Source organism: Hemiscyllium ocellatum, chromosome 6 (genome assembly GCF_020745735.1).
Source record: "Hemiscyllium ocellatum isolate sHemOce1 chromosome 6, sHemOce1.pat.X.cur, whole genome shotgun sequence".
Taxonomy (NCBI): domain Eukaryota; kingdom Metazoa; phylum Chordata; class Chondrichthyes; order Orectolobiformes; family Hemiscylliidae; genus Hemiscyllium; species Hemiscyllium ocellatum.
The window spans coordinates 1,794,230-1,807,485 of NC_083406.1; the positions used below are offsets into that span (position 1 = coordinate 1,794,230).

At 44.1% G+C, this 13,256-nt stretch overlaps 1 protein-coding gene across 6 annotated transcripts in view; it reads left to right on the forward strand.

Moving 5' to 3' along the window:
• Positions 1-13,256, forward strand: part of cep126 (centrosomal protein 126) — a 116,272-nt gene that overhangs the window by 69,681 nt on the left and 33,335 nt on the right. For 4 of the 6 annotated variants that reach the window (XM_060825768.1, XM_060825771.1, XM_060825772.1 and 1 more), the window contains exon 7: positions 9,128-9,289. The exons of 1 other annotated variant lie outside the window; for it this stretch is intronic. In XM_060825768.1, coding sequence (XP_060681751.1) covers positions 9,128-9,289 — 162 coding nt within the window. The remainder of the gene's footprint in view (positions 1-9,127; positions 9,290-13,256) is intronic. One more of the 6 variants, XM_060825770.1, reaches the window with a different exon arrangement.

Consider the following 13,256-nt stretch of genomic DNA (forward strand, 5'->3'; position numbering starts at 1 on the left):
AGCATATGGATGTACATGGAATAGTGTAGGTTAGATGGCCTTCAGATTGGTATGACAGGTCGGTGCAACATCGAGGGCCGAAGGGCCTGTACTGCGCTGCAATGTTCTATTTTCTATATTTGGAAAAGAATGGGCTTATCAGTGATAACAACATGGTTTTGTGCGGGGGAGATCAAGCCTTACCAACTTAATAGAGTTCTTTGAGGAAGTGACCAAGTTAATAGATGAAGGAAGGGCTGTTGATGTCACATACATGGAATTTAGTAAGGTATTTGATAATATTCCCCATGGCAAACTAATGGAGAAAGTGAAGTCACATGGTGCGCAGGGTGTTCTAGCTCGGTGGATAAAGAACTGGTTGAGCAACAGGAGACAGAGAGTAGTAGTTAAAGGGAGTTTCTCGAAATGGAGAAAGGTGACCAGTGGTGTTCCATGGGGATCAGAGCTGGGGCCACTGTTGTTTGTAATTTACGTAAATGATCTGGCAGAGGGCATTGTTGGTATGATCAGTAAGTTTACAGATGGCACAAAATTGGTGGAGTAGCAGAAAGCATAGGGGACTGTCAAAGAATACAGGAGAATGTAGATAGACTGGAGAGTTGTGCAGAGAAGTGGCAGATGGAGTTCAATCCAGGCAAATGTGAGGTGATGCATTTTGGGAAATCTACTTTTAGAGCGAATTTTACAGTAAACAAAAGAATCTTGGAAAAAGTTGATGAGCAGAGAGATCTGGGCACTCAGGTCCATTATACCCTTATGGCTTCCGCACAGGTGGATAGAGTGGTCAAGAAGGCATATAGTATGCTTGCCTTCATCGGTTGGGGAATTGAGTATAAGAGCTGGCAAGTCATGTTAAAATTGTGCACGACATTGATTCGGCTGCATTTAGAATACCTGTGTACGGTTCTGGTCGCCACATTACCAAAAGACTGTGGACGCTTTGGAGAGGGTGCAGAGAAGGTTTACGAGGATGTTACCTGGTATGGAAGGTGTTAGCTATGAAGAGAGGTTGAGTAGGTTAGGTTTATTTTCATTAGGAAAAAGGAAATTGAGGGGGGACCTGATTGAGCTTTACAAAATCATGAAGGGTATAGACAGGGTGGATAGAGACAAGCTTTTTCCCAGGGTGAAGGATTCAATAACGAGAGGTCACTCTTTCAAGGTGAGAGGTGGAAAGTTTAAGGGGGACGCACGTGGCAAGTACTTCACACAGAGGGTGGTGGGTGTCTGGAATGCATTGCCAGCAGAGGTGGTAGAGGCAGGCACGATAAATTCATTTAAGATGCGTCTGGACAGATGCATGATTGGGGAGCAGAGGGATACAGATGCTTAGGAATCAGACGACAGGTTTAGACAGTGGATTTGGATCGGCTCAGGCAAGGAGGCCCGAAGGGCCTGATCCTGAGCTGTAAATTCTCCTGGTTCTTTGTTTGTTCTAAATAATTCAAAAATTTCTGAGCATGTGATAGGTGCTGTATGAATACAAATGTTTGTTCTTCAATAAGTTAGTTTGAAAAATTGGAGAAACATTTCGGGCTATCCAGCTGTACTTACAAGTTGTTAACTATATTGTGGAAGAGAGAAGTAGTGGAGGAGCTGAAGAAGTACTTTGCATCAGATTTCTCATTGGAAGACTCCAGTAGCCTACCAGAATTTAAAGAGAGGGGGCAGAGGTAAATGTAGTGGCTATCACTAAAGAGAAGGTAGTGGGGAAGGTGGAAGGTACAAAGGTGGTTAAATCCATCCAGAACAGATAGACTACACCCCCAGAGCTCTGAAAGAGATAGCTGAGCAGATTGTAAAGTCTTTGATGATGACCTTTGAAGAATCACTGGAATCAGGGAGGGTCCTAGAAGACTGGAAAATAGTGAATGTAACACCCCTGTTTCAGAAGGGAGGGAGGCTGAACCAGGAAACTGTAGGCTGTTTAGCTTGACCTCAGTCACTGGGGAGATTTAGATTCCATTATTATGGGTGAGATTGTGGAGTACCGTAGTTGAAAGTGCATGGTAAAATAGGGCTAAGTCAGCACAGCTTCATTAAGGGAAGGTCATGCCTGACAAACCTGTTTGAATTCTTTGAGGAGTTAACGAGCAAGGTAGGTGAAGGAGAGCCAGTGGGCATGATCTATATGGCTTTCTAGAAAGCCTTTCTCAAGGTGCCGCACATGCTAAGTGTCCATGGTGTTCGGGGCAAAGTTCCAGCATGGATAAAGGATTGGGTAACTGATAAAAGGCAAAGAGTATGAATAAAGTAATCTATTTCAGGATGGCAACCAGTGACTAATGGGATCAGTGTTGGGACCACAAATATTCACATCAACACATCAATGATCAGAAAGACAGAACTAAGGATATCGTTGCTCAAGTTGGAAAACACACAAAGATAAGTGGATGCACAGGTAGTGTTGAGATGTGGAGGCTTCAGAAAGACTTGACTGGCTAAGAGAATGGGCAAAAAAATCAGAGGTGGAAAGTCAAAGAAACTTGTGGGAAACTTTGTGGGAAAATGTGGGAGTCCGAGTTCAGGATTCTCTTAAGGTTAACATGCAGTTTCAGTTGATAGTTAAGAAGGTAAATGCAGTGTTAGCATTCATTTCAAGAGGGCTAGGATACAAGACACAGGGATGTACTGCTGAGAATGTATAAGGCTCTGGTCAGATCACCTTTGGAATAGTGTCAGCAGTTTTGGGCCCAATATCTAAGGAAGCATGTGTATTGGACATAGCCATAGGAGATTTACAAGAATGATCCGAGGGATGAAGGGCTTGTCACACGGGGAGCAGTTCAGGATTCCAGGTCTGTACTCTATGGATTTCAGAAGGATGAGGGAAGATCTCATTGGAATTTACAGAATGTTGATAGGCCTGGATAGAGTAGATGTGGACAAGAGTGGACATAAAGATGTTTCCAACAGTAGGAGAGATTGGAACCTGATAGCACAGCCTCAGAGTGAAGAACTGCAATGAGAAGGAATATCTTAAGCCACAGGGAATCTATGAAACTAATTGCCACAGAAGGTTGCGAAGGGCATGTCATTGACTATAACTAAGACAGGGGTTGGTTCCTGACTAGTAAGGAGATCAAAGGGTTAAGGGGAGAAGGCAAGAGAATAGAGTTGAGAATTATATTAGCCATGATTGAAAGGCAGAGCAGACTCAGTGGACTGAATGGGCTAATTCTGCTCCAATATCTTCAGGTCTTATGGTATTGGATTCATCCATCCTTGGTTCAAAGAATAGGAAAAGACAATACTGTTGCCTTTAGTGCCAGTGCCATTAGTGAGGGTAATATTGGATGTGGCCGTGATTATTACCTGAATAATCTTTCAATGCTGTTTAACCTCATATGAACAATAACTAACAAGGCACCAATACATGAAATCACAGCTTCCTCCTCTTTATTTCCAATACAACAAGTGATGATTTCAAGAGGTACTTGAAGGCAGATCAACTTCAAAGCTCTTGATATGCCACTCTCAGGATGGCACGATGGCAAAGTGGTTAGCACTGTTGCCTCACAGCAGCAGGGTCCTAGGTTCAATTCCAGCCTTGGGTGACTGTCTGTGTGGAGTTCGCACATTCTCCCCGTGTCTGTGTGGGTTTCCTCCAGGTGCTCCGGTTTCCTGCTACAATCCAAAGATGTGCAGATCAGGTGAATTGGCCGCGCTAAATTGCCCAGTGTGATAGGTGCATTAGTGAGGGGTAAATATAGGTTAGGGGAATGGGTCTGGGTGGATTACTCTTTAGAGGGTCGGTTTGGGCTGAAGGGCCTGTTTCCACACTGTAGAGAATCTAATCATATCTGTCTTCTGTACTGAGAAATATACGAGTGGTGCTTACAAATCTTTTAAATGTATCAGTACTATCTAATCTCTAAATAGAATCAAAGAATTGAATGGAATGAAGCCATTAAGCCTAGCTTTGAAAAAAGTATTCGTTTAGGCCTGTTCTCCTTCTGTTTCTTCATCACCTTTTTGAAACATGCATTCAGTGACCTCTTGAAAGTTCCTGCCAAATCTGTTTCCACCAACATTAATGACTGTGCATTCCAGATAATAACATGTGGTGTAAAATTGGCCCTGCAATCACTCAGGACCCTGCAACTACATGGGATCAATGTGGATGTTAACAGTTTCCTCATTCCCCTCCCCCTACATTATCCCAGTCCCAAGCCTCCAACTCGGCATCGCCCTCTTGACCTGTCCATCACCTTTCCAATCTATCTGCTCCACCCTCCTCTCTGACCTGTCAAATCATCCTTCATCTCCACCTACCTATTGCTTTCTCAGCTACCTTCCCCCACAACCCTCCCTCCCCGAGCCACAAACCTCATCCCTGGTGAAGGGCCTATGCCCGACACGTCAATTCTCCTGCTCCTTGGATACTGCCTGACCTTCTGTGCTTTTCCAGCACCACTCTAATCTTGACTCTAATCTCCAGGATCTGCAGTTCTCACTTTCTCCTCTGGGTAAAATTGGCGGCAACCTAAAATCTGAGGAGGAACATAATGTTGTTGGAGTATATTCTTAGATCATCACACTAATCAGAGAATCCCTACCATGAGGAAAGAGTCCATTTGGCCCTCAAGTCTGCACTGACCCTCCAAACAGCATCTCCCACAGTCCTCGTAACTCCATATTTAGCATTGCTACCTCACTTAGCCTACACATCCCTGAACACTATGGGCAATTTAGCATTACCAATCCACTGACCCTGCACATCTTTGGACTGTGGGTAGAAACCAGAGCATCTGGAGGAAATCCATGCAGACAGTCACCCAAGGTTGGAATTGAACCTGGGTCCCTGGTGTGGTGATGCAGCAGTGCAAACCATTGAGCCACCATGCACCCCGCCCCCCCCCCCCCCCACCGTACCAATTTTTGCCATTATGTTATTTTAAAGCTAGATGTAATACTGAATATTGCTCATAGTTGTAAATTTCTGGAACTGTAGTAAACAATACAAACTGTTATCTGATAGCATGTCCTTAGTGACAGATTCTACAATCTTGCTGCTGAGTCACACTTTCTCATTTAATGCATCAGAGGCAGATCCTGCCAGTAAACCCAGAAGTAAACAGAACTGCCGCTCATAAAAGGGAAGTTTGGCCATTTGTGATTACCCAGCAGTTAGCCAATTAGAGATGCAGAACCTGAGGGCCTGGCCAATAACACAGCAGGGGCAGGGAGAAAGTTGACAAGCATACCAGCAGCTAATGGGGTTGAAGGTTATTGTTAAACAGCAGCCAAACAAGTATAACTTGTGCACAACCTAGCAGCATCCATTCCACCATGTACAGATCACAACATCCTCTACTAGTCCCTCAAGTTCTGTCTTCATCTCAGATACCAAGCTCTTGTTTGTCTCCAGTGTATTTCCAAACCCATCAATGATCTTAAACCTGAACCACATTCATCCATGTCTCAGCGCAGCCAATGCAACACACCATGTTTTGCACTGTCTCCCTTGACATTCTCTTTCAGGTTATCCAGTAGAAGGTGCTGTTCCCTGCCAACAGCACCCAGGAGACTTTCCCACCTGAGCCAAAGTAGCCAGTCTGAGAGTGTCGTGGAGATTAGCTGCTGGGGAGTCCAAAGACTTTCCTTCTCCAGGCTGCAAGGGTGGCTGTATAGAGTGTAACAGTAAAGTTGTCATGGTCCCAGGGAACAATGAGACTGCTCAATCTTGAAAGGGAGGTGACTGATGGTGAGTTTAACCTGAGGCTGTCAGGTGAGGACTGAGTTCAAGAAGCCAGGACCTTCACGGTAACCTTAGCTGATGCAGGAAGTGGGGCAGTAGCTAAGTGGCCCACATGAGTGCATTGAATCTGGTACATCAGGTGGGAGAATATAGAATCCCTACAGTGTGAAAACAGGCCCTTCAGACCAACAAGTCCACACCAACCCTCCAAAAAATAACCCACCTAGACCCATTCCCCTACCCTATATTTATCCCTGACTAATGCACCTACCCTACACATCCCTGAACACTATGGGCAATTTAGCATGGCCAATTCACCTAACCTGCACATCTGTTGACTACAGGAGGAAACCAGAGCACCCGGAGAAAACCCACACAGAAATGGGGAGAATGTGTAAACTTCACACAGTCAGACACCCGAGGCTGGAGTCAAACTCAGGTCCCTGGTGGTGTGAGGCAGTGTTGCTCAATACCTTCTCCAGCAACTTTCCCACCACTGACATCAGGCTCACAGGGCTGCAGTTACCCAGAATATCCCTACAACCCTTCTTGTATAGGTGGACAATATGAGCGACCCTCCAGTCCACTGGCACCTCACCTGTGTTTAAGGATGCTACAAAGATATCTGTCAGGGCCCCAGCTATTTCCTCTCTCACCTCCCTCAGCAACTTGGATAGATCCCATCCGGTCCTGGGAATTTGTCCACTTTAATAATCTCTGGCCTACCCAACACATCTTTCCTATTTATGCCAACGTGATCCAGAGTAATCAAACTCCTATCTATAATCTCAACCTTCATCAGGTCCCTCTCCTCAGTGAACATTGATGCGAAGTAATCATTCATAATCTCACCCATTCTCTCAGGTTCGACACACAGCCTTCTTTCATTATCCTTTAGTGGACCAATCCTTTCTCTAGTTACCTGCTTGCTTCTTATATAAGAATAAAAGGCCTCGGGATTCTTGTTAATTCTGCCCGCTAAAGCTATTTCATGACCCCTTTTAGCCCGCTTGATTCCTTGTTTAAGATTGGTCCTATTCTTCTGATATTCCCCTAGGGCCCGTTCTGTTCTTAGCTGCCTGGACCTTATGTAGACTTCCCTTTTCTTCTTGGCTAGTCGTACGATTTCTCCTGTTATCCACGGTTCATGAATCTTGCCCTTCCTATCCTTTGCCTTCAGCAGGGCATGCCTATCCTGCACTACCGTTAACCTCTCTTTGCAAGCCTCCTATATCTCAAATGTGGACTTCCCTTCAAATAGCTGTGTCCACTCCACATTTCCCAGCTCCTGCCTAATTTTGATATAATTGGTCTTGGCCCAGTTTAGTACTCTTCCCTTAGGACCACTCTCATCTTTGGCTATGAGTATTCCAAAACTTACAGAATTGTGGTCACTGTTCCCAAAGAAATCCCCCACAGCAACTTCTACCACCTGGCCTGGCTCGTTCCCCAGTACCAGGTCCAATATGGCCCCTTCCCGTATCGGTCTATTGACATACTGCTCTAGAAAATTCTCCTGGACGCTTCTTACAAATTCTATCCCATCCAGACCTCTGACACTAGGTGTATCCCAGTCAATGTTGGGAAAATTAAAATCTCTCATCATCACCACCCTGTTGCCTCTACATCTTTCCATAATCTAGGTAAAAACAAGGAGTGCAGATGCTGGAAACCAGAATCTAGATGAGAGTGGTGCTGGAAAAGCACAGCAGGTCCGGGAGCATCCAAAGAGCAGGGGCATTCCTGATGAAGGGCTTTTGCCCGAAATGTCAATTTTCCTGCTTCTCGGATGTTGCCTGACCTGCTGTGCTCTTCCAGCAACACTCTAATCTAGGCTCATCTTTCCATAATCTGTTTACCTATTTGTTCTTCTGCCTCACGCTCACTGTTGAGAGGCCCAAACAATGTAACTGCACCCTTCTCATTTCTCAGGTCCATCCATAATGCCTCACTACTGAAGCCCTCCATAGTGTCCTCCTTTAGCACAGCTGTGATATCATCCCTGACCAGCAACGCAACTCCTCCCCTCTTTTACTTCCCTCCCTGTCCTGTCTGAAGTGTCTATAACCTGGAACATTTAGTTGCCAGTCATGTCCTTCCTTCAACCAAATCTCTGTGATTGCAATAAAGTCATACTCCCAGGCACCAATCCAAGTCCTACGTTCATCTGCCTTGCCCACTATACTCCTTGAACTTCAGGCCACCAGTTCTTTTGTGTTCATTTGCTCTCTGCCTACTCTTCCCTTTCATTAATGCTATTTTCATGATTGTTACAGTCTCCAGTCTCCACCTCGCTGCCGACTTGTCTTCTCTCCTGGTTCCCAGCCCCCTGCCGCATTAGTTTAAAACCTCCCCAACAGCAGGAGCAAAACCTCCCAAGGGGACATTGGTTCCAGTCTGGTTCAGATGTAGGCCATCCAATTTGTTATAGTCCCACCTTCCCCAAAACCGTTCCCAATGTCCAACAAATCTGAACCCCTCCCTCCTCTGCCATCCCTCAAGCCACCTGTTCATCCTGCCTATTTTTTCATTTCTACGCTGGCTAGCACGTGGCACTGGTAGTAATCCTGAGATCACTACCTTTGAGGTGCTCCTTTTTAACTTCTCTCCTAGCTCCCTGAATTCTGCTTTCAGGACCTCATCTCGTTTTTTATTTATATCGTTGGTGCCTTTTGCACCAAGACGACTGGCTGTTCACCCTCTCCTTTTAGAATGCTCTGTAGCCGATCAGTGACATCCCTGACCCAAGCACCTGGGAGTCAACATACCACCCGGGAGTCCCGTTTTCAGCCACAGATCCCCTATCTACTCCCCTCACGATAGAATCCCCTATGACTATGGCCCTCCGCCTAGTCTTTTTCCAGCCCTTCTGAACAGCAGTGCCCGCCACGGTGCCATGATCCTGGCAGCTGCTGCCCTCCCCTGGTGAGCCATCTCCCCCAACAGTATCCAAAATGGTATGCCTGCTTTGCAGGGAACACCTGCACTGCCTTCCCACTCTTTCTCTGCCTTTTGGTCACCCATTCACTGTCTCCCTCAGCAATTCTGTGGTGTGGCCAGTTCACTAAGCATGCTATCCATGACTCCTCAGCATCGCGGATGCTCCACAGTGAGTCCATCCACATCTCCAGAGCCATCATGCGGTCAAACAACAGCTGCAGCTGGACACACTTGCAAGTGTAAGAGTCAGGAAGGTCAGCCATGTTCCTGAGCTCCCACATCAAGCAAGAGGCACAAGCCACGGACCTGAGGTTCCCTGTCATTGTAAGCCTTAGCTTTATATCAGCTAACTAAAACCAAACAATACACTTAAATATATGAAGAGATTGAGTCATAAAGAATAAACATATTGTAACTCTGGTCTTAAAGCATGTAAAAATCAGGTCTCTGGAAGTAGTGACACAAAATTTAAATTTCCTTTTTAAGGTTACTCTCGAAACTACTTATCACCTCGGAACAGTGGGCATAAAACAAATTTGCAACCTCATCGAACAAATGTTTCCCAATTGAATATTGATGGAGGCAACTTACTGAGTGGTGTGCGATCAGTTTCCAGACTAGGCCGATTACTTTCTGCTCCTTCAGGTGGTAAGAATATTTTAGTAAAATCTCAATACAAACAAGATCCTATTAATGTTTAGAATCAAGTGCCTTAGGCACCTCAGGTGCAGGAAGGAGCCTAGGCACAAGGCAGTTGTCACAAAAACAACAATATATGTCTTTCTCATTGAACATGCATTTTGTTGTGCTTTAAGGTGACCCATGGTTGTTTGGCTGTAAATAGTTGTGTAACGTTAGTTATTATAACATTTAATTCCACTGTCTATTAGAAATCAGAATTCTTTGATGCTAGTTTATCAATGCAATTGTGTAATATGATCAGAACCTGAAGGAGGGTCATATAGGAGTCAAAATGTTCACTCTGTTTCTTTTTCCATAGAAGCTGCTAGATGTGCTAAGTTTCTCCAGTCCTTGAATGTCAGTCTCCAGCATCCAGAGTACTTTGCTTTTATTTGGTAGAGATATATTTGTCAGTAATTAATCAGCAAGATACTCAGGAAGGTCTGGCCATGCATAGAATGAATAAGTCACCTTGTCTGGATGGCTTATGTCCCACATTGCTCAGAGAAATGGGGAAGGAGGTGATAGAAGGGCTAACCACGATCTACCAAGCTTTCCTAATAGGAAATGAAGCTGTGTCATGTATTATACAACCGACTGAGAAAGCTGTTCCGGATATGTTATGATCTGCCTGTACTGCTCGCAAAACAAAACTTTTCACTGTACTCAGATACATGTGACAACAATAAACCAAACCAAATCAAACTCTAATGATGGCTATGAATCTATTGTTGATTGTCAGAAAAACCCATCTGGTTCACTAATGTCCTTCAGGGAAGGAAATTACTTTTCTTATCTGGTCCAGCCTGAATGTGACTCCAGACCCACAGCAATGTGGTTGACTCTTAACAGCCCTCTGGACAATTACAGATAAACAATAAATGCCAGCGATACCCACATCCTGAGAATTAATTCATAAAAGCACTTTGGGTACCTATAGGCCAGGTGGTTTAACATCAGTTGCAGGCAGGGTTTTAGTAACAATAATCGTGAGGAAAATGAACAGGCACTTGGAGAGGTTTGCAGAAATTAAAGAGGTAAATAAAGAGAAGTTTTGATACAGTACCACAGAAGGTTAATAAAATTAATGTTTAGAGAACAGGAGAGCCATTTTGTTTTAAACAGCTTAAGCAGAGAAAATGAAGTTGAGGGAAATTGTGTCTTTCAGATTGGAGATGGTAGACAATGATATTCCCTGGGTATAGTGGTGGGACCAATGCCTTTTTTTAATAAATAATTTCAATGTAAGAATACAGAGTACATTCCATAATTTCCTGATGATACCCAACCTGAGGGTGTGATAAGCAACTGCTAAAGGACAGAGTGGGCAAGCAAGTATAGATGGAATTATTTACAGGTAGGTATGAGATGATACCTGTGACAGAAGGGATAGGGAGAAGCAATATAGACTCAGTAGCTCATTCTAAAGAATGTGAAGGACAGAGTGATATATGAGGATTATGTGCATCATTGTTTAAAGGTGGCAAGACATATTGAAAAATATCTAGCAAAGCATATGGTATCTGAACTTCATAAATAGGGGTACAGGGAGGTTATGCTAAATCTAGTTGGGTCACACACACTCCTAGTTCTAGTCACACCTTAGGGAGGTCCTTAAGAGGGTGCAAAGGAGATTTACTGGGATAACTCCATTGATGAGGAAGTGTAACCACAAAATTAGGTTGAAGTAACTATCTACCTTGGAGAAAAATGAATCAGAAGACATTTTATAAGTGTGAACACAAATATGACAGGTTCAAGTAGAGCAGACGATAAAAAGCAGTTTCCGTTAGCTAACAATGCATGGAGGAGGATGCACAAATTTAAGGTTTTGGGAAGTAGTCACAAGAGGATGGGAGGAAAGGGCAGGTAAATGGATGTAGGAATATCAGATCAGTCATGATCCTCAGAATCATAGAGTTGTAGAGAATGGAAACAGACCTTTCGGTCCAATTCACATCGATCAAATATCCTAAACTGATCTATTCCCATTTGCCAGCATTTGGTCCATATCCCTCTAATTCCTTCCTATTCATATACTCATCCAGATGCCTTTTAAATGTAGTAATTGTACCATCCTCCATCACTTCCTCTGGCAGCTCATTCCAACATCTTGTACAGCCGCAACATGACATTTCAACTCCTAAGCTCCATGCACTGACCAATAAAGTCAAGCATACCAAACACCTTCTTCACTATTATGCAACACTATTCTTCAAGGAACTATGTACCTGCATCTCAGATCTCTGTTCAGCAGCACTCCCCAGTGCCCTACCATTAACTTTATAAGTCCTGCCCTGGTTTGCCTTACCAAAGTGCAATAGCTCACATTTATCTAAATTATTTATCTAAACTCCATCTGTCACTGCTCAGTACATGGACCCATCTGATCAAGGTTGTACTCTTGAGATAACTTTCACTGTCCATTACATCCCCAACTTTGGTGTCATCTGCAAACATATTAACCATACCCACCACATCCAAATAATTTATATAAATGACAAAAAGCAGTGGACCCAGCACTGATCCTTGCAGCACACCACTGGTCACAGGCCTTCAGACCAAACAACAATCCTCCACTACCAGCCTCTGTCTCCTAACTTCAAGCCAATTTTGTATCCAATTGACTAGGTCTCTGGATTTCATGTTTTATTGAATGGTCAAGCAGGTTTGAGGAATCAAACTGCCTATTTCTATTCCAAAGAACAGCAAAGAACAAAGAAAATTACAGCCCAGGAACAGGCCCACTGGCCCACCAAGCCTGCGCCGATCCTGATCCTCTATCTAAACCTGTCATCTATTTTGTAAGGGTCTGTTTCCCTCTGCTCCCTGCCCATTCACGTGTCTGACAGGATACATCTTAAATGACGCTATCTTGCCCACCTCTATCACCTCTGCTTGCAACGCATTCCAGGCACCCACTACCCTCTGCATAAAGAACTTTCCGCGCATATCTCACTTAAATGTTTCCCCTCTCACCTTGAACTCGTGACCCCTAGTAATTGAGTCCCCTACTCTGGGAAACAACTTCTTGCTATGCGCCCTGTCTATACCTCTCATGATTTTGTAGACCTCACTCGAGTCCCCCCTCAACTTCCATCTTTTTAATGAAAACAATCCTAATCTACTCAGCCTCTCTTCAGAGGTAGTGTTCTCCATACCAGGCAACATCCTGGTGAACCTCCTCTGCACCCTTTCCAAAACATCCTCATCCTTTTGGTAATGTGGCGACCAAAATTGTACGCAGTATTCCAAATGTGGCCGAACCAAAGTCCTATACAAATATAATATGACCTGCCAACTCTTGTACTCAATATCCCATCCAATGAAAGAAAGCATGCCGTATGCCTTCTTGACCGCTCTATTGACCTGCGTTGCCACCTTCAGGGTACAATGGACCTGAACACCCAGATCTCGCTGTACACCAATTTCTTATGATCTTATAAAACTCTTCGAGGCAAATTTTATTTTTTTCTTTGTCCCTTTTTGCCATTTAATCTTTCAGATGTCTTCAATCCTGTCACAGATTGTTGGTTTTGTTACTTCCCAAACCTCTTTGCTAGTCTCTGCATTGGTTTTAAATCTGTTAAATCTCTTTTTCTCACTCTGATGACAGGTAATTAAACTGAAACATTGGGGTGAATTTTTTAGCCTCTAACACAGCTCTGGTAGTGGTGGCTATGAAATTATGTTGGTAGCCAGCAACCTCACTACACTCCTGCCTCTTTCACACTGAATATCAGATGGGACAGCTGACAGACAGAGGAACACAGGGAAAGGAGTGGGCCATTCAGTTCATCGAACCAGCCCTGCTATTCAGTTACACCACAGCTGACTTTCTACCTCAGTGTCACTTTCCCAATCTCTGTCCACATCCCTTAATAGCATTGGATTATGCTCAATCATTGAGTCTCCAGTGTTCTCTGAGAAAAAG